This window comes from Tiliqua scincoides, chromosome 4 (assembly GCF_035046505.1).
Source record: "Tiliqua scincoides isolate rTilSci1 chromosome 4, rTilSci1.hap2, whole genome shotgun sequence".
Classification (NCBI taxonomy): domain Eukaryota; kingdom Metazoa; phylum Chordata; class Lepidosauria; order Squamata; family Scincidae; genus Tiliqua; species Tiliqua scincoides.
Genome location: NC_089824.1, coordinates 184,375,688 through 184,398,948, shown reverse-complemented (window position 1 = coordinate 184,398,948; position 23,261 = coordinate 184,375,688). Strand labels below are relative to the sequence as shown.

Genomic DNA, 23,261 nt, shown 5'->3' with positions numbered 1-23,261 from the left:
GGGTGGGTGCTGGATTAGCAGATACAGAGGCCCATCTGTATATTGTCAAACCTTGTTGTTCTTAAAGGAGCTTTTCTTTGACCCATAAATTTCTTTCGTCATGAGACTGCAGTAAATGAATAAGTGCAAGGGAGACATGAAGAGAATAAGTGTGTTGAAAATTTCTATCATGCTATTCCACAAGGTGTATAAAGATGTACAAAGTGATATTAAATTTGTATGTGTGTTTTTGCAGTGCTTCAATAACCGTTTCAAATAGTTAGTGGCCCTTTGTTTAGAATAGTGGTTCCCAAGTGTGTTTCTCAGACTGTGGGTTGGGACCCACTAGGTAGGTCGCAAGCCAATTTCAAGTTCTCCATTCTTTTCAGTGTGTGTTTTATTTTTAATATTCTTGTTGCTAACATGGTATATGACTGCATTTGGGGAAGTTTTTACAGATCTGTACTTTGAACAGACGTGTTTGTTTTTAACAATGATAGTCAATGGGGCTTAGCCCCCCGGTAAGTTTTGATAGAATTGCAGCCTTTAGAGTGTTTGGGTAATTTTTTAAAAACAGATCAGCAACTGCTTGGGAGGGTTAGAAGGGTGATTCTTTTTTAAATACATTTTTAAACTTATATTTTTTATAAGTTTTATAAATTTTTATGCTTATTAAAATTTATTTACTTATTATTTTACTTATTTGATTTTGTCGTATGGGAGCACTAAAAATTTTCCTGCTTGAGGTCACTTCTGGTCATGACATAACTTCCAGGTTAATGACATCATTTCTGGTGGGTCCTGACAGATTGTCATTCTAAAAAATGGGTCCCACATTCTGAAAAGTGGGTCCCAATTTTTAAAAAGTGTTTAAAAGTTTGAGAACCACTGCTCTAAGGCACACGCATAGGGGTGTTGCAGGATGCCCCTGGTGGCCCCACCTACCTTTTCCCTAGGCATCACTATCTTGGATCTTGCAAAATCTCATGAGATCCAATATAGCAGGGGTGTCCAAACATTTTGGCAGGAGGGCCACATCTCTCTGACACTGTGTCAGGGGCCGGGAAAAAAAGAATTAACTTGCATTTTAAATTTAAATTTACATAAATGAATTTATTAGAGATGAAACTTATATGAATGAATGAATGGTCTTGCAGTACTGCAAGGCTTATAAAAGGTCTTGCACAAAGCAAGACCGGCCTTTCATTCGCTGCTGCTGCAGCATCACAGACAGGAAACAGCAAGTAGTGGAGGGAGCCCTCGTCCCAGAGCTCAGGTGAGAGGTTGAACAGTTGTCTCCATGCTGAGAGCAGTTGCATCAGGCCAGCATGGGCTCCAGCAACTCTCTGGAGGGCCAGAGGCTCATTGGATACTGGGGGCTCCCCAAGGGCTGGGTTGGGAGCCCCCGAGGGCCACAAGTGGCCCCTGGGCCAGGGTTTGGGCACCCCTGCAATATAGTGATGGCTGTCTGAACCAGAGTGAAGAGGCTGTGGGGATGTTGTGACCCAGGTAAGCTTGAGAACCACCGGTTTAGAAAAATCTCATTACAAAAATAATATGAGATAATATGTAAAGTTAAATACTTGAATTGGAATGAAACCATCCTGCTCACAAGTTTTGTGACAAAGCTAGTTCTTTTCATTGGAAGCACCCAGAATACTGAATCTGAAAGGTGGTGGTTGTTGGTTTTTTAAACAATTGCTTCATGTACTTGTTGTGGTATACCCAGGAATGGAATATGCCAGCTTAGCCATATACACAGCACCAACAATGTCCGTGGGCTTCCTCGGTTCGGCATATCGCCAGGCCTTGCATATCGTCCTTTATGTTTGTTAGCTCTTCCTGCTTTCTCTGAGACTTGAGAACTATGCTAACATACCTAACAAAGCGAAGAGGATGCGCCTGAGTTGGATAATTAGCTTTAAAGCCCAATACTTTTTCAAATCCAGAGTTTCTTCCTCAGAAGCAACTAGAATCCACTTAGTATCTCAAATCTGTTTTTTGATATACCAAAATGACTGATGCAAATCAGCACATTGATTTTTGGATGGTGAGCTCCTTGGTGCAGGGATTTCTATTCTCCTGTTATAAAGTGCCACGCATGTTGATAGCACTATGTAAAGAACAGAAAGAAATATTGTACATTGCTGCTTTTAGAATATTATACAGTGTAAAATAGGACAAGCTAAACTGCCTCAAAGCAAAGCAAACAGGTTTATTTTTTTCTTTTAGAAGACCTGCTTTGTGTATGGTATCAAGCAGAAAAGTACCACTTTTCCTCCATAACCACATATTCAAGGTACAAATACATGATGGAATGTGGATTATAGGCTAATGCAGACCCCTCCTTGAAATTTTCTTATATTCCACCCTTTAATAAAACAAATTATCATGATGATCTGTTTAAAAACAAAATGGGTATATGTATTTACTTTATTTTCTCTACCCTTACTTTCCTCTCCTAGTGCCTTTCATCCCCTCTTCGGAAGCAGAACTAACTGTTGGTGGCTTCAGTACCGCTGCAACATTGGCCTGATTTCTGTTTGCATTTGTGCCTCAAAAGCAATTGACGTTGGTGGACTGAGCATAAGACCTTTCCTTGGAAGGGAACAGTCTCTGCTTTGTCCTTATTTAGTTAGTGAGGCAACTAGCAAACCTCTCTGCCTCAGTGTTACAGGCACGTAAGCTAACTGTCTTAATGAGACCTCTGTAATTGTTTTCTAATCGTTCAGAGAATTCATCCCTTGAATGTTCACTTGCAGAAAAGAAGGAATCCATATTGTACAAAAACTGTACTAACAATACGCATTTGTTCCCAGAATAAGGCAGCTGTATTCTCCTACTTCTCTGGGGAACGTACTATAAAATAGTGGGTGGCGGTTTGGTTCATCAGTGGCCCATCACAACAACTGGTTTGTGTAAGATTGACTAGGCTATGGTTGGAGACACACTTGAATCTTGTAAGAATACCTTCTTAGTTGTTATAGAGCTGTGGCTAGAAATCTAGAATACTAAAATTTGACTTTCTGACAGTGATTAAACAAGCGCTAGCTCTTATTAGAAATCTGACCAAGCACCATTTTTATTGTTCATATAGGACAATCCAATTTATATAGTACTCCACAGAGTGATGTGGATGGAAAAGAATATGGCTCCAGGAGCTTGCCGTCTTTTAGCAATAGATGAGGAAATGAGAAGCATGGTTAATGAGGGATTAGTAAAAATCCCAAAAATCACAGTATGGCCACAGCTTTATTGGAACCAACAAAGCTGTTGTAAAGTAATAGGCAAGCTTTGAAGTTCTCAGTAACTCTTCAGCCTAGATGTTAAGAGAAAAATAGGGTGGGGTGGAGAGAAAGATGGGCAAGATGTTGAAGCCCCAGTGTCTGCAGTTTGTAGCAGTCCGAAGATAGAATGCATGAAGCATTAGTCAGACCTATTTACAATAGGCACAGGTGCAAAACAAATTAAGAGGTTGAACTGAGGATTTCAGGGGTGAAGCAACATTGGCTGTTTTCCACCTTTCTGAAAATTCTACAAGCCTAGCTGTTACCTGGACCCATGGCTTAGTATCAGTACTGCTGTAGTGGAGGAGCAGTTCCAGGAGTGAAGGAGGTTGTGTCCTGACACTAGAAGAGGGAATGCTAGTTCCAAAAGGATAGCCTTTTAAATTCTTATTGATAGTAGTAATACTAGTGACATTGTCATGTGTAACTATGTGTCATGTGTTGCCTCAGGTAGGAGCAAATGACTTCAGAGATTGCCCAAACAGTGGGGAGAAAAAACCACTTGCCACAGTTATTTGGCCAGTAAGGAATGGGTAGGTTACCATTTATCTGTACATCTGCAATCCAGACACTTTCGTCCAAGAGTTTTTAAAAACTTTCTGCAGTGTGAACACTAGAAGGTCTTGTGCTCATTTCCATGTGCAGTGGAGGTGCAGGCTATAAGTTCTCTTATCTGTGGTGTGTACAGGTACAGACCTTGTTGAAAAAGTCCAAGAAGCGAGCAACACCCGTTTGGGTGACAGTGAGAAGAGCAAGAGGTAGTATTTCTCATGTTTATGCAATTCTGAAATCCAGGCACCTTCTTGTCCCAAGTAGTCCAGATAAGGACTGTAGTAATTTAGGCCACAAAGCGGTATTAACAGAGGTTCCAGATTTCACCTTGTCCTGAGTGTCTTGGGGCTGTGGACCAGCCACTGTAACTGAAGAACCAAACTGTTTTTAGTAGTGGTTTGTTCTGAGAAATGGGAACACTTAAGACCTGTTAGAGGAAGTCAACTCTGTTTTGCAAAAAGGAACTTCCTATTTTTCCCCACAATAGACTCTTACTCTGCTTCAGTTCATATTCATGAATCTATAGTCTGTCCATAAGAATACTGAACATTAGATTAAGAACCGAATCTTGAGCTTGTACCGCTGGCGTTTTGCTGGCGGTGAGTTTCACAAACTCACATTTGCACGTTCACAGCCCTCAACGCCAGTTGGTGCTAAGCTACCACCGATGGATCAGCAGTCACCTGAACTGTGGGGTGGTGGAGAGGTAGGTGAGGATGTGGGTGGAGGAGGCATCCTGTGGGGAGGGAGCATGGCAGGAGGGAGGCGGGACCAGCGAAGCTCTGCTCCGCTGCATTCAGAGCCTCCATGTCAGGCTGTGGTCCCGACATGGAGGCTCCTGATTCTGTGCCAGTCAAGGGCTGCTGCAGAATTGAGTAGCCCCATTGTAGGTCTATTAGTAGGAGAAAGTCCCCTTCTCATGTTGTACTCAGGATGCTGCAGCAGCAGCTGTTTTGGTGCTGCGGCAGTCCCGGTGCAACAGGCAGCTCAGGATTGGGCTGACCATCTGTGTTAACACTCTGGGTTTGAAGGTATCCTGAAGAATAAATCTGTCCTGGAACTTTGCAGTATAGGGATGTATATTGTCTTCAGAAATTGTGGGAGCCTGCACTGTCAGACTGGGTTCATTTCTGCAAATTCACCCATCTGTGATGTGTGGTTGAGTGAAGTTTGGTGTCTCAACTGTAGAGACACTGTGTTGCTGCAGTACAGTAGTTGCCAATATTCTTCCCCCCTAAAGCCTCTCCTTTACCTTTTGTGAATAGGCTATGTTACCTAATAGTCTTTCTGAGCTCTGCTTGGAATTACTGGGGAAATGAGAGATCAGTTTTAAACCAGGGCCAGAATGGCTTTCAGTAGCAAAGCTGATCTGTACTTCTAAAGCATCTAGACTGCCAAGGGCAACTTTTTCATCTCTTGCTTGTTTTGCACCAAGATTCCACAAATGTTACTGAATTGCTTCCCATTTGTATGTTTGCAACTTGTTGCTGCAAAAAAACCCATGAATTACTCTACATGCACATTTGAACTCTTGAATTGACCATCCATTGTTCAGTTAATATTAGTTCTTTATACACTTGCTCAGAAATGGATTTTTTTTTCCAGGATGCTTTAACAATGATGAAAAGCTTGATAGCAGCATTGCTGCTTAAGAGCTTTGTATAACTATAACATGTCCATGTTCTGCAAAACTTTACATAAGCCACTCCTTCAAGCGATGAGATTTATTCCATGAAGCCAAATGTAATTTGACTGAGTGCTTGCCCTGTGTCAGCTGGCCTTGATTTATGGCCTTTGTATAATAGTGTACAATTCAGTAGTGTCCGCTTAATGGACACAGAATGTCTGTATTGAATGATCATGTGGCAGTTTCAGATGTACTGTGTGTTGTGTGTAGGTGTACCATAACTGCTGAAGCATGTAGACATTCCTCTGCCAAGAAATTAATTTAAATAGCTGGTTCTTTAGTGTGTGGCACCATTGGATGCTTGCGTACAAGGAAAAAATCTGGGTTAAGCTTAAGTTTGGAGACTATCATACATAAAAGGAAACCTTTCTACATACTGTTACACAGACAGAGGTTACTGCAACACATTAGCTTTCTAAACTCAATTACTACTTCTATGGCATAATATCAAAGAACTCTTCAAGAAGTTGGATAACATTCATCACATAAAGGAGAAATGGTGGGTGAAGTGCTGTGACTAGGTGGTAGAAAACATGCTTTGTTTAGTCCAGGGGTCTCCAAACTTCTTGGCCAGAGAGCTGCATCAAACATCTGGTGTAGAAGGCCAGAAAAAAATTAAATATAAAATTTATATATATATAAATTAGAAATGGAACTTAGATGAGTGAACAAATGCATGAATGGGCTCATTCATTCAAACTCTCTGGCCCTTAGAACACCCTCCAGATCAGTGGTTCTCACATTTTTAGCACTGGGATCCACTTCTTTAGAATGAGAATCTGTCAGGACCCACCAGAAGTGATATCATGACCAGAAGTGACATCATCAAGCAGGAAAATTTTTCACAACTCTAGGCTGCAATCCTGCCCACACTTACCCAGGAGTAAGTTCCATTTACCATCATTGTGAAGCATATACAGAGTAGCCTGTTCAATGTACAGGTCTGTAACCGTTCCCCAAATGCAGTCACATACCATGATAGCATCAAGTCTAATATATTAAAATAAAATATTGAAATGAATGGGGACCCACCTGAAATTGGCTCATGACCCACCTACTGGGCCCCGACCCACTGTTTGAGGAACACTGCTCCAGATGAAACCAGAGCACAACACCATGTTCAGCCAAGTGGGCCAAAGGCTTTCAGGGGACAAGAGGCTGGCCGTGGGCTGGATAGAGGCTAGCATCTGGCCCCCGGGCTGGGTTTTGGAGACCCCTGGTTTAGTCGCTGGCATCTACAGGAACAACTGGTATCAATATTGAAATACAATATGCCAGGGACCTTGAAGAGCTGATGCTACTCAGAGCAGAAAGTTCTGGCTTAAGTGGACTAATGACCTTGGCATAAGGTAGCTTCATATGTTCGTATATGCTCAAGTTTAGAGAGAATCTTGGACTAAATTCTGAGCTTTCTCATGCATCTATCTGAAAAATGAGGCTAATGATTTTATAAGGTTGTTTTTTGAGAAGACATTCCAATGCTATGGAATACCTAGAGGGGACTGCGCTACTTTTGCATGACTCCTTCAGAGCAGCCAGGACACTGCATACCCAATTGGAACCCAATTGGAAATTGTTGGATTTCAGAACTCCTTGTTTTTCACTTATGACTGGGTCCTACTTAACTGGCTTTTATTTAGTTATATGGGTCAAAGGGTCACCATGTGGCAGAATAGCAATTTGTGCTGATGGCCTTTCTGTCTGTTAATGGAGAAACAAGAGGGCATGAAGATTCAGTTTTATTTAAACAGGTTTTGGTATCTATAGAACATTCAAACTATTCCCAATCACGGTTTACTTTTGGATTTAGGGTTTTTCTAAAATGAAGTACTTTATGTATTGCAGTGTGAATTAATTGAACTTTGACATTTGGGTGGTAATTAAAAGACTACAATTTGCACATGAAAGTTTTGCTAGAGAGGTTTTGAGCTTTGATTACAGCTACTGACTGTGTATTGAGTATACAAGTATAGCCTCCCTTTGCTAAATCTATCTTATTAGTGGCTGTTTGTTCATCTGTTATGCCCACTGTCAAAACTGCTCTTTCATTTAGCACTCTGAGCTGTCTGGAGTTGACCTAGTCATTACAATATGTGTTTGTCACAGGAAAAGCCCCCCTCAGCTATCCCACTTCTTGGCAAGTGGTCTGTATGCATCTGTGCCCATTACCTGGTCTGTTTTTTTGCATCATGTCTTTACAGACCACATATGAGATTGAACCCAATTCTTGACTGCCTGTTTTTCCTGTAGCAGTTTCAGCCAGGCAGATGCTTTCACCGCAGACACCCGCCCTATAAGTCGACCGCATAGATAAGTCGAGGGCGGGTCTTGAGCCAACAATCATGGAATTTTCTGTGACCCTCAGATAAGTCGGGGGTTAAGCTTAGAGGGGTGTCTGACTATAGTTTTGTCTGATTTTACCCCAGGCCAGATCCTGAAAAATAACCTACCACTAATTGTTACCTAAGAACTGTAGCCTCTAATTTATTAAAAACATAGTAAAAATCATAAGATACATTTTTATTTTTAAATTCTGGTCTTCACCACCTTTTTGTAAACACTGTCAGCGTAAGTGCACTGTAAACAACATACCAGTAAATCAGTGGTTCCCAACCTGGTATTCATGTACACCCAGGGACACTCAATAGGACCTTTAGGGGTACTTGAAAAAGAATGGAATAATGGTAGAAAAAGGCATGTCATGCTCCAGAATACCTTGCAAAGACCAGCAAGGCAGGAAGGGAGGTAGCTAGTTGGCTTTGAAAGCCCCAGCAACAGCTAGTTTTTGGTCATCAATTAATGTATGAACCAGTGATTGAAAACCAGCACAGTAAAAAAGCTGAAACATAATATGGAAAGTGATTAATCACCCAGAATTTCTCAGCACACTTCTGGTGCAAAACACTGCAAAGGCAGAGTCTTCTGTTCCTCAAACAGATAAAAAGAGAAAATACTGCGATGAATACATGAAGTCTGGGTTTTCATAGAGAGGAGATGAGGGCTTGTATTATTACAAACATTTTGCTAATATGAAGGGTACAATTTATTATTGCCAAGGGATATGCAAGTGAAAAAGGTTGGGAACCACTGCAGGAGAACCATGAATCAAATCCACCTTTAAGGTATCTGGTGTGTTAAACCAGAAGTTCTATATATAATCAAACTGTCCACCTAGGAAGCCACACTGATTGACAATCAAGTTCACATGCTGTTGCACAAATGGAGTAGACAACAGGTGGAAATCATAGGCAAGTAACAAGACACCCCCAATAAAGGAGTGGTTCTGCAGGTGGTGACCACAGACCACTTAGCAGTCCCTATGCTTTCTGACTGATGTTTGGGTGACCTTTGAATGCTGGCGGTGCTGTCACTCTAGTGGTAGCATGAGGCGGAGTCTGCAACCCACACAAGTGGCTCAGGTAGTGCAGCTCATCCAGGATGGCACATCAATGCGAGCTGTGGCAAGAAGGTTTGCTGTGTCTGTCAGTGTGGTGTCCAGAGCATGGAGGCGCTACCAGGAGACAGGCCAGTACACCAGGAGACGTGGAGGAGGCCGTAGGAGGGCAACAACCCAGCATCAGGACCGCTACCTCCGCCTTCGTGCCAGGAGGAACAGGAGGAGCACTGCCAGAGCCCTGCAAAATGACCTCCAGCAGGCCATAAATGTGCATTTGTCTGCTCAAACGGTCAGAAACAGACTCCATGAGGGTGGTATGAGGGCCCGACGTCCACAGGTGGGGGTTGTGCTGACAGCCCGGCACTGTGCAGGATGTTTGGCATTTGCCAGGGAACACCAAGATTGGCAGCCTCGCCACTGGCACCCTCTGCTCTTCACAGATGAAAGCAGGTTCACATTGAGCACATGTGACAGATGTGACAGAGTCTGGAGACGCCAGGGAGAACGTTCTGCTGCCTGCAACATCCTCCAGCATGACCGGTTTGGCAGTGGGTCAGTAATGGTGTGGGGTGGCATTTCTTTGGGGGGGGGCCACACAGCCCTCCATGTGCTCGCCAGAGGTAGCCTGACTGCCATTAGGTACCGAGATGAGATCCTCAGACCCCTTGTGAGACCATATGCTGGTGCAGTTGGCCCTGGGTTCCTCCTAATGCAAGACGATGCTAGACCTCATGTGGCTGGAGTGTGTCAGCAGTTCCTGCAAGATGAAGGCATTGATGCTATGGACTGGCCCGCCCGTTCCCCAGACCTGAATCCAGTTGAGCACATCTGGGACATCATGTCTCGCTCCATCCACCAGCGCCACGTTGCACCATAGACTGTCCAGGAGTTGGCGGATGCTTTAGTCCAGGTCTGGGAGGCGATCCCTCAGGAGACTGTCTGCCACCTCATCAGGAGCATGCCCAGGCGTTGTAGGGAGGTCATACAGGCACGTGGAGGCCACACACACTACTGAGCCTCATTTTGACTTGCTGTATGGACATTACATCGAAGTTGGATCAGCCTGTAGTGTGTTTTTCCACTTCAATTTTGAGTATGACACCAAACCCAGACCTCCATGGGTTGATAAATGTGATTTCCATTTATGATTGTTGTGTGATTTTGTTGTCAGCACATTCAACTATGTCAGGAACAAAGCATTTAATAGGAATATTTCGTTCATTCAGATCTCGGATGTGTTTAAGTGTTCCCTTTATTGTTTTGAGCAGCTTTCAATCCATAGCACATAACTGAGAGTGTGCAATTCAATTCACAGCAGAGAGATGCAGCTGCATATATTTGCAACCCTTTTTACTCAGAAGTAGACCCACTGCTTTCCATGGGTGTTATTCTTAAGTAATGCATTGAATTGTAGCCTGGGAATTGTTGCTTCAAATGGAAAGGGGATCCCACCCTGGTGTTGAAAAAAAAAAAAGACCTGCCAAATGCAAAGCCTTTGCAAAAGGGAATCAGGTTGCAGCAGCAAAAGGGAACGGAGGGGAATAAAAGGTTAACTTTGGCTGGAATGTCCCAGGAAAGTAACTATAGCAATTAACTAGCTGCCTGCCTAAGCTTAGGTGAGACTGTTCAGAGTTGAAAGACTCTGCCCTCTGATTGACCCGGAGATAAGGCAAAGTGAGAATTGGAGCTTGATTACTTGGCAAAAATTTCATGTACTATACCTGAGTATCTGTGGTAATTAATATACATTCTAGCCCAGTGGTTCCCAAACCATTCTGGCTTCTGTCCGACCACTTACATCATAAATAACCATTTTTTATTTTAAAATATTTTGTTTTCCTTGTCTTCTGTCAATGTCAGGGCATCTAACAATAATCAGGGCATCTAACAATTTAAAACATGTTCTAATTAAAAACTGCAAGGAACACAAAAAAGGAGGCATTTGTAAATGAAAGGCAAGCCAATGGCTGGGATCAATCAACATTATTCATTTAAAATTTTGTGTCCTTGAGGTCAAAAGGGGGCCAGAAAGCTTAGATTAGATAGCAGCAATCTGACTTTTATGTTGAAAGAGTGGGAGAGGAAATGTCTCCATAGTATTTTCTCTTGGAACATACATAGCACTTGAGTGAGCATGGGATTCAAAGAGAGCAAAGCTCTCTTTGGTGTCTGTCAAACCAAACTTTGACTGTAAAACTGCTGCTGTTTCTGAAAGCCATTCATGTCTTGTGCCATGACACAAACTTGTTCAGAGCTGAATTGTTAGCCAATCTGTCTTTAAGGAACAGCTGAGGCAGACATGTCCTGCTCATCATCCCCTCATTATTAGTGACACACATTTAAACAAAACATCTGTTGGAAATCTTTCTGCTTAACCCACTTGTTTTGTAAAAGAATCACGTGCCCAGATACTAACATCAACACCCACAGCAACTCAGTTTCACATTTTCATATAAGAAAAACATTACCACAGTGCCCCAAGTTCTGTTCTATGGGATGACAAGTTGCACCTGCTGCAATTCTCTCTTCTATACACTTGTTAAAGGTCCAGCATCCCTAAAGTTGAAAGTTTGAGCATCCCTGGTCTAGACTACCTACTATATCTAAGCTTAAAGTACAAGAGTAACTGAAAAAATTGCAATTCTCACTTCAACTTTAAAAAGCACTTTAACATTTTTAAGCATATGTTTAACCATGTACCTGAAAAATATAACAGGTTGGATCCCAACATTTGCTTGTAATCTGTATAATTTTTGATGCCATTCAACCTTTTCAGAGGCTGTAGCTACAGCCAGAATACTCTTTATTTAAAGCATTCTGATTGTGGAGCCAGTGAATTGGTCCAGTATGAAACTAGCTGGACTATCCATATGAGATAATCCATATATAGCACCCACAGGCGTGAGAAATTAAAGCTTGTCTTGTCAAATCCCTGTTTTCAAAAGCAAAGAAAGATATTTTTGTTAATTCTTTAATTATTGCTGTGTTCAATTTCTCCTAGGTCCTATCAGTAGCATCCTAGTGAACAAATATGGCAGTCGGCCTGTCATGATGGCAGGAGGTTGCCTGTCAGGGTGTGGTTTGATTGCTGCTTCTTTCTGCAATACCGTGGAAGAACTTTACTTTTGTGTTGGGGTTGTGGGAGGTAAGTGACAACTTCTTGGCTTACCTTTTGAAGGGAAGGTATTGCACCTGTTCACAGTTTCATCTCTCTCATAGGAGAGAGATCTTGGGGTGGTGGTGGACAGGTTGATGAAAGTGTCAACTCAATGTGCGGCGGCAGTAAAGGAGGCCAATTCTATGCTTGGGATCATTAGAAAAGGTATTGAGAACAAAATGGCTAATATACCATTGTACAAATCAATGGTAAGGCCACACCTGGAGTATTGTGTCCAGTTCTGGTCGCTGCATCTCAAAAAAGACATAGTGGAAATGGAAAAGGTGCAAAAGAGAGCGACTAAGATGATTACCGGGCTGGGGCACCTTCCTTATGAGGAAAGGCTACAGCGTTTGGGCCTCTTCAGCCTAGAAAAGAGGCGCCTGAGGGGGGACATGATTGAGACATACAAAATTATGCAGGCGATGGACAGAGTGGATAGAGAGATGCTCTTTACACTCTCGCATAACACCAGAACCAGGGGACATCTGCTAAAATTGAGTGTTGGGACAGTTAGGACAGACAAAAGAAAATATTTCTTTACTCATCGTGTGGTTGGCCTGTGGAACTCCTTGCTGCAGGATGTGGTGATGGCATCTGGCCTGGACGCCTTTAAAAGGGGATTGGACAAGTTTCTGGAGGAAAAAATCCGTTACATTTTACAAGCCATGATGTGCATGTACAACCTCCTGATTTTAGAAATGGGCTATGTCAGAATGCCAGATGCAAGGGAGGGCACCAGAATGAGGTCTCTTGTTATCTGGTGTGCTCCCTGGAGCATTTGGTGGGTCGCTGTGAGATACAGGAAGCTGGACTAGATGGGCCTATGGCCTGATCCAGTGGGGCTGTTCTTATGTTTCCTCCATGTTTCCATAGAGGAATGAGGTTGCCCCAATGGTCTGTAGGTTTCTGGGTGACTGCTGTTTATCCAGAGAGAGAAATGTATGCTGAGTTAGAAACTGCATGTATTTTTCTTGGTTGTCTTTTAGCCAGGTCACTTTCTGGCTTGGCTATTGGCAGGGCTTCTGTGAAAAAGACATATGGTGTTGTCAGCCCAGCAAATGCACCTCCCTCCAAGAACTGGTAGGTCACCTCCAAAATGTGAAGTCCTTTGTGGTGACACTCCGTTCGATGAGGAGAACCCCTAATGAAAGAAGCAGCACAACACTCTTCTAGGCACCAACACCTGTTCCAACACTGAATTGTGACTGAAGCAGTGTTGCTTCTTTCTGCACACTTTCAAGCAGTGTGACTGTTGCAGTGTTGTGTTGATACCCTTTCCAGGAGATGAGAGGGTTGACTGAAGGAAGAACAAGTGAGGCATTTTATACTAATATCCTCACCTGAGAAGAAATGGAGGGTGATTGGAAAAACTCAGTTTAAGCCACCCATTAATCACCCCCATGCTATTTATTACCAGGTTAAAGAAGTCTCTAATGGGAATAACTTCATCTTCTTGGTTTGAAAGTGCCTATTGCCTAAACCTTGAGGGCTTTGAAATTGTACACATTTCATAAATATGTCAATTGTTCAATAGTTGGCTCAAACACCCCCTTCCATAGCCCCAGGAAATGCATTATATATATCATAACCCTGTTCCTTTTGGTCAGCTGACTTTTCCATGAAGACTAGCAATTTACATATCTTTTTAAAAAATTTAATTGTCTCTTCACTTCTGTTCCGTAGGTCTCGGACTTGCATTTAATTTAAACCCAGCTTTGACCATGATTGGCAAATACTTCTACAAAAGGCGTCCCTTGGCAAATGGACTGGCGATGGCAGGCAGCCCTGTGTTTCTGTCCACACTTGCTCCTCTGAACCAATACTTCTATGGCATTTTTGGGTGGAGAGGGAGCTTCTTAATTCTTGGGGGCCTCTTGCTGAACTGTTGTGTTGCAGGGTCTCTAATGAGACCAATAGGAGCCAAACCAGACATGAAGAAAGAGGTTAATAAGGAAGCATTGCAGGAGGCTGGTAAAGCAGGAAATGTTCAAGAAGGATCAGGCGATGTTGGCACAGATCTTATTGCTGGGAAAACTAAAAAACAGAAAACCACAGCCTTTCAGACCATTAACAAGTTTTTGGATTTATCTCTCTTCACACATCGTGGCTTCTTACTCTACCTGTTTGGCAATGTGGTCATGTTTTTTGGACTGTTCACTCCATTAGTCTTTCTCAGTAATTATGGGAAGAGTAAGCATTTCTCTAAAGAATCATCTGCCTTCCTGCTGTCCATTCTTGCTTTCGTAGATATGGTTGCCAGGCCATCCATGGGCTTGGTAGCAAACACCAAGTGGATTAGGCCCAGGATCCAGTATTTCTTCGCTGTGTCAGTGGTCTATAATGGAGTGTGCCACCTTCTGGCCCCTTACTCCACCAGCTATGCTGGCTTTTGCATCTATGCTGGCTTCTTTGGATTTGCCTTTGGCTGGCTGAGCTCTGTCCTGTTTGAAACCCTGATGGATCTAGTTGGGGCTCAACGGTTTTCCAGCGCTGTCGGTCTGGTGACTATTGTGGAATGTTGCCCTGTGCTGTTGGGACCACCTCTCTTAGGTACAGTACTTCTGTATTTATTCTTGGGTGTGGAGAGGGGACAGAGTAATAATAGACAGAAAATAAGAGTAGGTCTGGATCTACTCTTTTGGGAGTTCCACGTATGACATGAGAAAAGTGCAGAAAGGGTTATTTATACTCTAAAATCAGAAGTGTGCAGTGAGCTGAAAATTATGCTGTTTCAGGCACTGTGAAAATGCCAAAAAAGTGATCAGTTCAGCCGGCAATGCAAATCCTTAACCTTATTCTACATTAGCATACATCTATAGCAGGGCTTCTCAAACTGGAGCGTCGCAACACCGCAGACAGAGTCCTGAACTCTGCCCCCTTAAGGGGCAGGGGGAGACAGTGATGTAATCCCCAGGATCGCGTCGCTAAGGGGGGTGCGGGGTGCCCTGCACGACCCTCTGCAGGGCTCCCTGAGCCTTAGTAAGTTGAAGTGGAACAATCCTGCTCCACTTCCAGTTTGGAAGTGCAAACCAGAGGTGTTCCACTTTGCTTTTTCACTAGTGATGTGATCCTGGGGATTGTGTCACTGCCTCCTCCTGCCCCTGCAAGGTCTTAGAGCAGCTCAGAACCACTGATCTATAGTTAAACGGCCCCAGATCTCATTAATATACATAAGCTGCATAATGATAAACAACCTAAATGTGGATTTGCTTCTACACAGACTCAGAGTGCAATCCTATACACTTACTCTTCCAGTGCAGCAGCTGCTGTTCCAGCAGAAGGTGGCACAAACATACCATAAGGCATGTTGTGACACAGTGAGAGTAAGCAGTGCCAGTGGAGCAACCTGCACCGCCCTGTCAGCACCACATATTTGGTCCCAGGCCACTGGTGCAAGCAACTAAGGCACTGAGCAACACAGGGATGTGGGGGGTGTTTGAGGGCAGCAGCAGAATGGGAACAGATCCAGCCTGGCGGGTATGGAAATGGCATAAGCCCCCTTCACCGTATCCTAACCACCTTCCCTGGCCTGGCAAACCTACATGGGGCTGTTTGGACTTCAGCCAGCTAAATACCTGGCAGAGTTCCAAATGGCCAAATTTTCCTTCCTTCAGTGGAAATGTGCTTTTATGTCAGTGACACACTGTCTCTTTCTCACCTGTGCTCAGAATGGGTTTGTTGGAGAACAGCAGGTGTAGGACTTGGCTGGGACATTACTTGGGGTAAAGGGAAAAATCTTCCCTTACCTTGAGGGGACCTCCAGCCTGCTCCCAACTAATGCTTGATACAGTGCAGGCCAGGCGGCCTGGCTGCACCAGCACTAGTTAGGATTAGTCTGCCCTTCTAAGAAGGAAGATAGTACTACTGTCTTTAGTATTAAGATTGAACTTGTATGACCAGCCATAAATTACTTTGAATGATAAAAAGGTGGACAGGATTTTATACTGTATCTTTTTTTGGCTTATTAGGTAAACTCAATGACATGTATGGTGACTACAAATATACCTACTGGGCATGTGGCATTATCCTGATAGTCTCTGGGATCTTCCTGTTCATTGGAATGGGCATCAATTATCACTTGGTGGCAAAAGAGCAGAAGGCTGAAGAGAAGTCGAAAGCTGAAGGAAAAGAAGAAGAAACCAACATTGATGAGGCTGTGAAGCAAAAGGAACCTAGAAATGATGTGGCCAACCTACCTCAGAAAACTAAAGAAGATGGTATAAAAGAGGAGGAGAGCCACATGTGAAGAACTAAATACAGTTGGGAAGGATTAAAAAATTATCAAGATGATACACCGTGTTTGGGTGGGCAGGGGAGTACTGCTGATGGTGAGAAGTGTATAAATCAGGTGAATTTTTGTTCTTTAAACAGCTGCAAATTGTGTGTTTAATCAGCATTTGTTGGGAGTAATGGAGCTCAGTGGGCAGTGCCATCTTTTTATTGGGGGGGGAGGGAAGCTGAGGGGGGAGGGACGTTTTTATACTCTGGCTTTTTTAACAGTAATGTGAATGTACTAATATGTGCCTTAGATCTTCCACATTTAGGCTATTCTTGCAATGCCTTAACTCCATCCTACAGACTGTCCTATTTACAGTTTTGTAGTTTGTCTAGCTTATATCTGACTTCTTTATTTGGGTGTGAAATGAACACTATAGTTTCACATGATTCTAAAAGCCTGTTATTGCCAGACTCTTGGTATAATTACAAATATCTTTGGGAAATGGGTGAAGAAAAGCCTGATGGATTGTCTAATAACAGTTCTGCAATCATAACGTTTCTGGATGCCAGGTTCAAGCTGTATTTCTAACAGCTTTTGAAAACATGTCTAGCGTTTCTGAGGCTTATGTTTTAAGAAATTCCTAATTTAAAGTTTCTGAACTGTGTGAAATATGCAGACACTTTCATACTGTCTACACTTGATGTTGTGGAACCTCCTTTTTTAACCATCGCTCTTTTGGTTGTTGTCACCCCAGGAGATCTGGCTTGAGTGAATAATATTTTGAAATGGATATTGGCACAAGAGGATAAGCATTTAGTACATGCCTTAATTATAATCTAAATAACTTAAATTCTCATGTCTCTCTTAATCTCTCTAACTTGTTCTATACCTGAGCTTGAATAGGAAAGACGAAAGCTGTCATCCTAAGACGTTTGCTCAGGAGTAAGTTATGTTGAAATCAATGCAACTTACTTCTAAGTTAGCTTATTTAGGATGTGATGGTTGTCCACATCACTGCCACATGTGCTAGTATTGCTGTTACTAGCCCCACTACTTCCAAAGGGTTGCATTTTTCTGTTCTGATGTTCCTTTAAATATTGGTCTACCTAAGAAAAAGACTAGTGCCCTACTTATGAAGAGAGTAGTTCACAGAGAGTACTCTCATCTTAAAAGAGAACCCTCTGAAGTGTTACACTAGCTAGACACTACTAAGAAATTGATGGCGAAATTATCCCTTCCTTCAGTGAAAATGTAGTTCCGCATCAGTGACACACTGCCTCTTTCTAACCTGTGCTCATAATGGGTTTGTTGGAGAACAGCACGTATACTCTAAACTGGACAGGAGATAGAGTTATTGATCTCAGTGTGTTATGCTTCTCATTGTGGTCCTCTATTCCTAATGGGTAAGAATATGAAATGATACATAGCTGCTCAGTATAAGACACTTTATTTGGTAAAAGATAGCAAAAATTCTTTGTACATATGTATTGTTAGTGTTGCTCAAAACTGCAATTTACATGTAAAGATTAGGATTAGGAGAGCTTCTTGGTTACAGGCCAATTCTGCTCAAAGTTAATCAAAAGTTCTGTAAGACACTGACTCTTCAAATAAATTCCTTTTGTATAATACACCCACCAAATGCTGATGTTTGTTTCCTACTCTGTTCTTATAGTAGGTAAGGTTTCACAACCACATTCCAAGGTGCTTGCACACACAATATGTATCTCATAGGTGGTCTTGTGAGAAGACAGATGTGGATGGTGTAAAGTGAAATCCCATTGAGATGTAGTGCCATGGTTCACTCAATTCTGTGAAAGTTGGTAGGTTATAAGAGATTGACAGACAGGTTTTTGAGTCTTCTCTAGGAACATACCTTATGCTCACTTGTGTGCCAAGTGTATGTTAAAGGGAAGTGAACAGTGCTATCTTGCAGACTAAGGCAGACTGTTTAAAATTCAGATATTTGTAGACCAGCGCTAGATAATGAGAATATATGGTTGCCCCAAAAAGCACAGCCTGTGTCATAATCCTCTCCTCTCTCCCAGTAATGCATAGCAATACAAAATATGCAGCTTTGATTCATTGTTCCCCTTGTTCCCATGCCCTGCTCAGTTTCATTAGCTGCTGCTTACAGGATTGGGGAAACTCCCAGGACACCTGATATTAACACATGGAAGGAGAAAAGAAGAGATTTTGTCTGACTGCTTTTTTGAGGATGGCCACACATCCTCTGTTATGTTTATGTTCCATCCTCAATGTATAAAAAAGAAACATGTTGCATTTGTCTTGTACTCTTAGAATATGGAAAAAGAAAAAATTTACATTTCAGTGCTTTTGAGCTTGTTCTGTGAATTTGGGCCTGACTTAGCATGAACCAAATTGTGCAGTGGTGTTTCTTTTTATTTTTCTGCAAACTACTGCTTCATTCCAGATAGTGGCTGCTAGAGCACTAATGAGTGTTCTCAATGTGCTTTTAATTTTATTTGGCCTGACCAACTGGAGAAGAAAGGTTGTTATCACGGCTTCTAACACTGAGTGTTCAAATTGTGTTCTCTCTTAAAGTGATATGCACAAGAACTTCCTATGTGTTTGATTTTGCACTTTAGCTATACACCGGGAGCACAGGAAGTTCCCTTGCAGGGGACCATTTTGTTCTAGCTAAAAGCAGGTTCATTGTTCAGGAATGCCTCACATCAACACTTCCACTCCTCTCTGCAGTCTACAAGGCTAGTGCGAATCCCAGGACAATCCTCAGTTGTTGTGCAGGCCCGTTGGATGACCCACATGAACTTGGAGGGGAATACCATAGGCTTGGCATGGTTTGTGCACTTCTTGTGAGGAGATAACATGAATTGTCCTTCTAGCATGTAAACTAGTAAGATGTGATGGCACAAATCACTTAGACCATGAAAACTAGTAGGCTGTAGGAGAATAATTGACAGCAGTACAATTGCCAGGGTTCTGTGCCTGAAAGTACATGGTACTTGCTTGGTGGTTTATATCAGTATGAGAAAAATGAGTCTGAACAGCTTTTGACTGTCTTACGAACAACTCCTTGGCCTCAGCAAAAAGTCATATGCTAATCATAATGGTAAAGGGTAGGAATTTGATAACATGTTTAAACCTCTGATCTGAAGAAGTTTCTTAGGGAGCGATTCTAACTTGCACTGGAATAGGTAGGCCCATTGCCTGCGCTGTATCCCATGCAAGATAGGACTGGGCTTGGGCACAACTCCAAGTAAGGAGACTTTTGTCCCCTTACCCTGTGTTGTGCACCAGCCTGCCTAACAGGGCTGCTTGGATCTGTGCCTGCAATTTTGCAGGTGCAAATCTAAGTGGCCTATGTAATGCTGGCCGAGCCGGGGCCAGGGCTTAAGATCTGGCCTGCACTGCCAGCCCCCTCTCAGGCCACCCTTCTCCTGCCTAAAAATGTCCTCTCCCTGCCTCCATCCCGCCCCCCCCCCGCCACTCTCCCCAGCCCAGGCTGGCAAAACTGACCATCTCCTGGTGCATGTCCGTGCTCTGCCCTAGCTTGCTCCTGAGTAGCTGTGATTGTGTTTTACGGAACATTTGTGACACGTGGGAACCGGCTCAAGGGATTTGCGCTGGCTCAGGGGTGGTGGTAGATTGCACTGTTAAGTAAATTAGTTCTCTGTGAAACACTTGCCTTGTCAAAGCTTCTACTGAAGAGAGAATTCTTACAGTTTTGCTGAAGTTCAAGTCTCCTTGCTTAGAATGCTATGCAAATGTTAGTACTGGTAATTGGCCTCGGTCTGTGGTTAATAAAATCTAATTTTTTCAACTGTGTTTGTTTCATCTCCAGATATGTAGATTTTGATGTGACCTTCCCTTTGTTAAAGGTGTTTTTGGACTCCCTTGACAGTATTACACAATTCACTGTGAAGCCCTATATTTTGTTGTTTTGACTGCTGAGTTAGTTACTGTTTATGTGTGGGTTTTTTAATTTTGTATTTACATTCTATTCTAAAATTGCATAAAAGGAACAGGTCAGGGTATTTTCATATTTTAGAATAAGTTTATAAAGCCAATAGAGTATTTTGTATAAGCAGATTTTATTGTACTGTACTGAGCTGTGACATTGTAAAACCAAGTTGTATGTTCAGAACTTCCGTGTGTCAAGGGTTCACATAACTGGCTCACATTGCAATAAACTAACCATTAAAAGTTTCTCGTGTGGTTTATATTCATTTATGGTGCCACTACAACAGCTGCTGCATGCAGGCACTCTTGGTCTCTCAATGTCATATTTCCCAGGTTCAATTAGCATTATTTATATTGGCAAACTTGAACATCCAAAAGCAAATTGTTGTGCTACTGTTTCTTCTCACACATGCTGCACTACTACTGTTAGCAAGTACTGCTGTCATTAAACTTACAGGCATACCCTCTTATCCACAGGGGCTATGTTCTGGAACCCTCTGAAGATAACTGAAACCGTGGATATGGGCAAATGATCATCCCCACGTTCCAGGGTGCTGCTGCCCTCCAGAGGTGAAGGGAGCTCCACTCTTCAGCCTCCGGAGGGGCTTCTGAGCTTATCAGAGGCTAAGGATGTCTGTCCTCAGCCTCTGCTAGACTCAGACTGAGCTTTAGAGCACAAAACGTGATTTTTTTGTTTCATGGAGAAACTGGAAGTCATTTTTAATACCTTATAATGCATTAAAAATGTCACTTCTGTTTTTTCCTTGATACTGGAAATCATGTGTTTTGAGCTCTAAAGCTGAGCCCAACAGAGGCCAGGGCTGGACATCCTCAGCCTGTACTGAGCTCAGAAACCCCTCCAGAGGTGAAGGGAGCAGGAGAGGGGGTGCGTGCAGAGGGGGCCCAGGTTGGATATGTGGATATGGGCCCTCCTTGTATTTTAACCATTATGGGGTAGATCTAGATGTCATTTTTTACAATGAAAAATCAGACTGGTTTTCAATCAGACTGGTTTTCAAAATCATATCAATTTAGATATGATCCAGTGATAGTGTTGGGTTCTAAGTGATCCTGATCCAGAACAGCAGTGTGACCATTTGAGTCATTTTGTCAGATACAGGTGTCCCCTCATGTCCATGGGGGATAGAGTTCCGTGCCCCCCCCTTCCGTGCTATCCCCTTGAAACTGGATAAAAGCAGTCAGAACACTAAAGGAGACGAAGAGAATGCTAATAGGAAGCTTCTTGTTAGTGTTCTCTTATTTTTCCTTCCTCTAACATTCTGGATGACTGCTTTTTGCTTTCCTCCTCTAGCATTCTATAACAGACTGCAACGAAAGAGAGATGGGCCCTTGGCGCCACAGTAAGTATAGTATCCCCTTTTACAGATTAGTAATGGGCAGAGAACTGCAGATAAGTTAACTGGCTGATACAGGGTGATGCCTGTACTTTTGAGCAAGCTTCTCCTGTTCCATAACATTAGGGCAGTAATAATGGCCTATGTGACAAAGTTATGAGGGTGAGCAAACAATGTTGTAAAACACATGTATACTACATCGGAGCCTGATCCTATACAGGGCAATCCTTAGGATTGGCTTTTAGGCTCCTGGCAGAGGCAGACTTCAGACTTTTCTTTTTTTTTTTTAATGCTGGGAATTTGTGTGACACCCCCTCCCCAGGCCAAAATACCTAGCATCTGTTGTCACTAAACTTTGGGGAAAGTGTTTATGTAGTAAAAGGATCATTTTTTAGGGAATATAAAGTAATTAGATAAATACTGCTGGCTCCTAATACTTCCTTGAGTCTGTGTGCAATATTGATTGGCTGTATGCCTTAACAAGGGAGATTTCCCTTTGCTTTTAGAGGCAAGTCAGGTAGAACGGCCTTATCTCTTCACTATGTAATTCACATGGGATGCAGAAACAGCTTTTGTGGCATAATCCATGGCTTGTTCCACAACTAATAGAAGACGCAAGTGTATCCAACATTTGATATCTACTGCTGGTTTTATTTTTAATACAAGTTGCACATTACTTGGGCTTTTCAGGTCTTCCATTGTAACATTTCAGTTGTTGATCTGTCTGCATCTTATTCTCTGCTATCTGTCTGATGGTCTCCTTCATCCTTGCCCCCTCATTATTAAAGGGACCAGTTCTTTGAGATTTGTGGAGGCTATATTAAACCATTTCTGCCCAACGTTGCATATACACAACAGAGATTAAATGTTTACATCTGTGAGCTGGATTAAAATAGCAACCTGTTGATCCTTTTTGTGCCCTTTGGTAAAATAGCCATGTGGGAATGCAGCTCATCCTGGAACTGCACTTATCTGAAGCTACTTGTGTTACACTTTTCCCACACAATTCTGTTTACTTGGAAATAAATTTCAGGCAGTTAAATGTAAATATTGTTTTAGGATTGCGATCTACAGCAAAGCAATTATCTCTTGTTAAGTGCCAGGAGGGTGTTGCTTCTTAACTGCTGTTTCTGACTGCCTCTCTAGCAATGTGTTCTATCTAGACTTGTTCCCTGACAAAGTTCTGAAAATGTTGCAGAACGAAACATTGGACCTTTTTAACAACATGGATTTTAATCCTTTGACTCAACTATATTTCTACCTGTACGTGTTAAATTGTTGGATTATTACTGGCCATGAAAAACCATACAAAAGTGGTTTTCATGGCAAAGATATAAGAATTATCTGTCCCAGAGGGGTTCCCAATCATAAACATGTGAGACTCTAGCTCAGGGGTGCTCAATAAGTTGATTGCGATCTGCCAGGCAAAATGAGTAGATCGCAGGCTTCTCTCACGTCCACGCATCCCTGGGAGTGAGCCCCGTTGACTCTACTGGGGCTGACTCGTGAGTAGTCCTGGAGAGGAGCCGCTGGCAGGCTTCTCTCCTGTCCACGCATCCCTGGGAGTGAGCCCTGTTGACTCTCCTGGGGATGACTTACCTTTCCCCTGTTTTTGCACTGGTATGTATGGAGATCTGCCCCCCCCACTTCCATCTGTTGGTTCTGTGTGCAAGGGGTTTTGCA

General features: G+C 42.7%; 1 protein-coding gene across 2 annotated transcripts in view; it reads left to right on the top strand.

The window, feature by feature from the left end:
• Window positions 1-20,469, top strand: part of SLC16A1 (solute carrier family 16 member 1) — a 52,863-nt gene extending 32,394 nt beyond the window's left edge. For both annotated transcript variants that reach the window (XM_066626530.1, XM_066626531.1), the window contains exons 3-5: window positions 11,904-12,047; window positions 13,746-14,612; window positions 16,031-20,469. In XM_066626530.1, coding sequence (XP_066482627.1) covers window positions 11,904-12,047; window positions 13,746-14,612; window positions 16,031-16,308 — 1,289 coding nt within the window. In that variant the 3' untranslated portion in view covers window positions 16,309-20,469. The remainder of the gene's footprint in view (window positions 1-11,903; window positions 12,048-13,745; window positions 14,613-16,030) is intronic.
• Window positions 20,470-23,261: the final 2,792 nt, after the last annotated feature.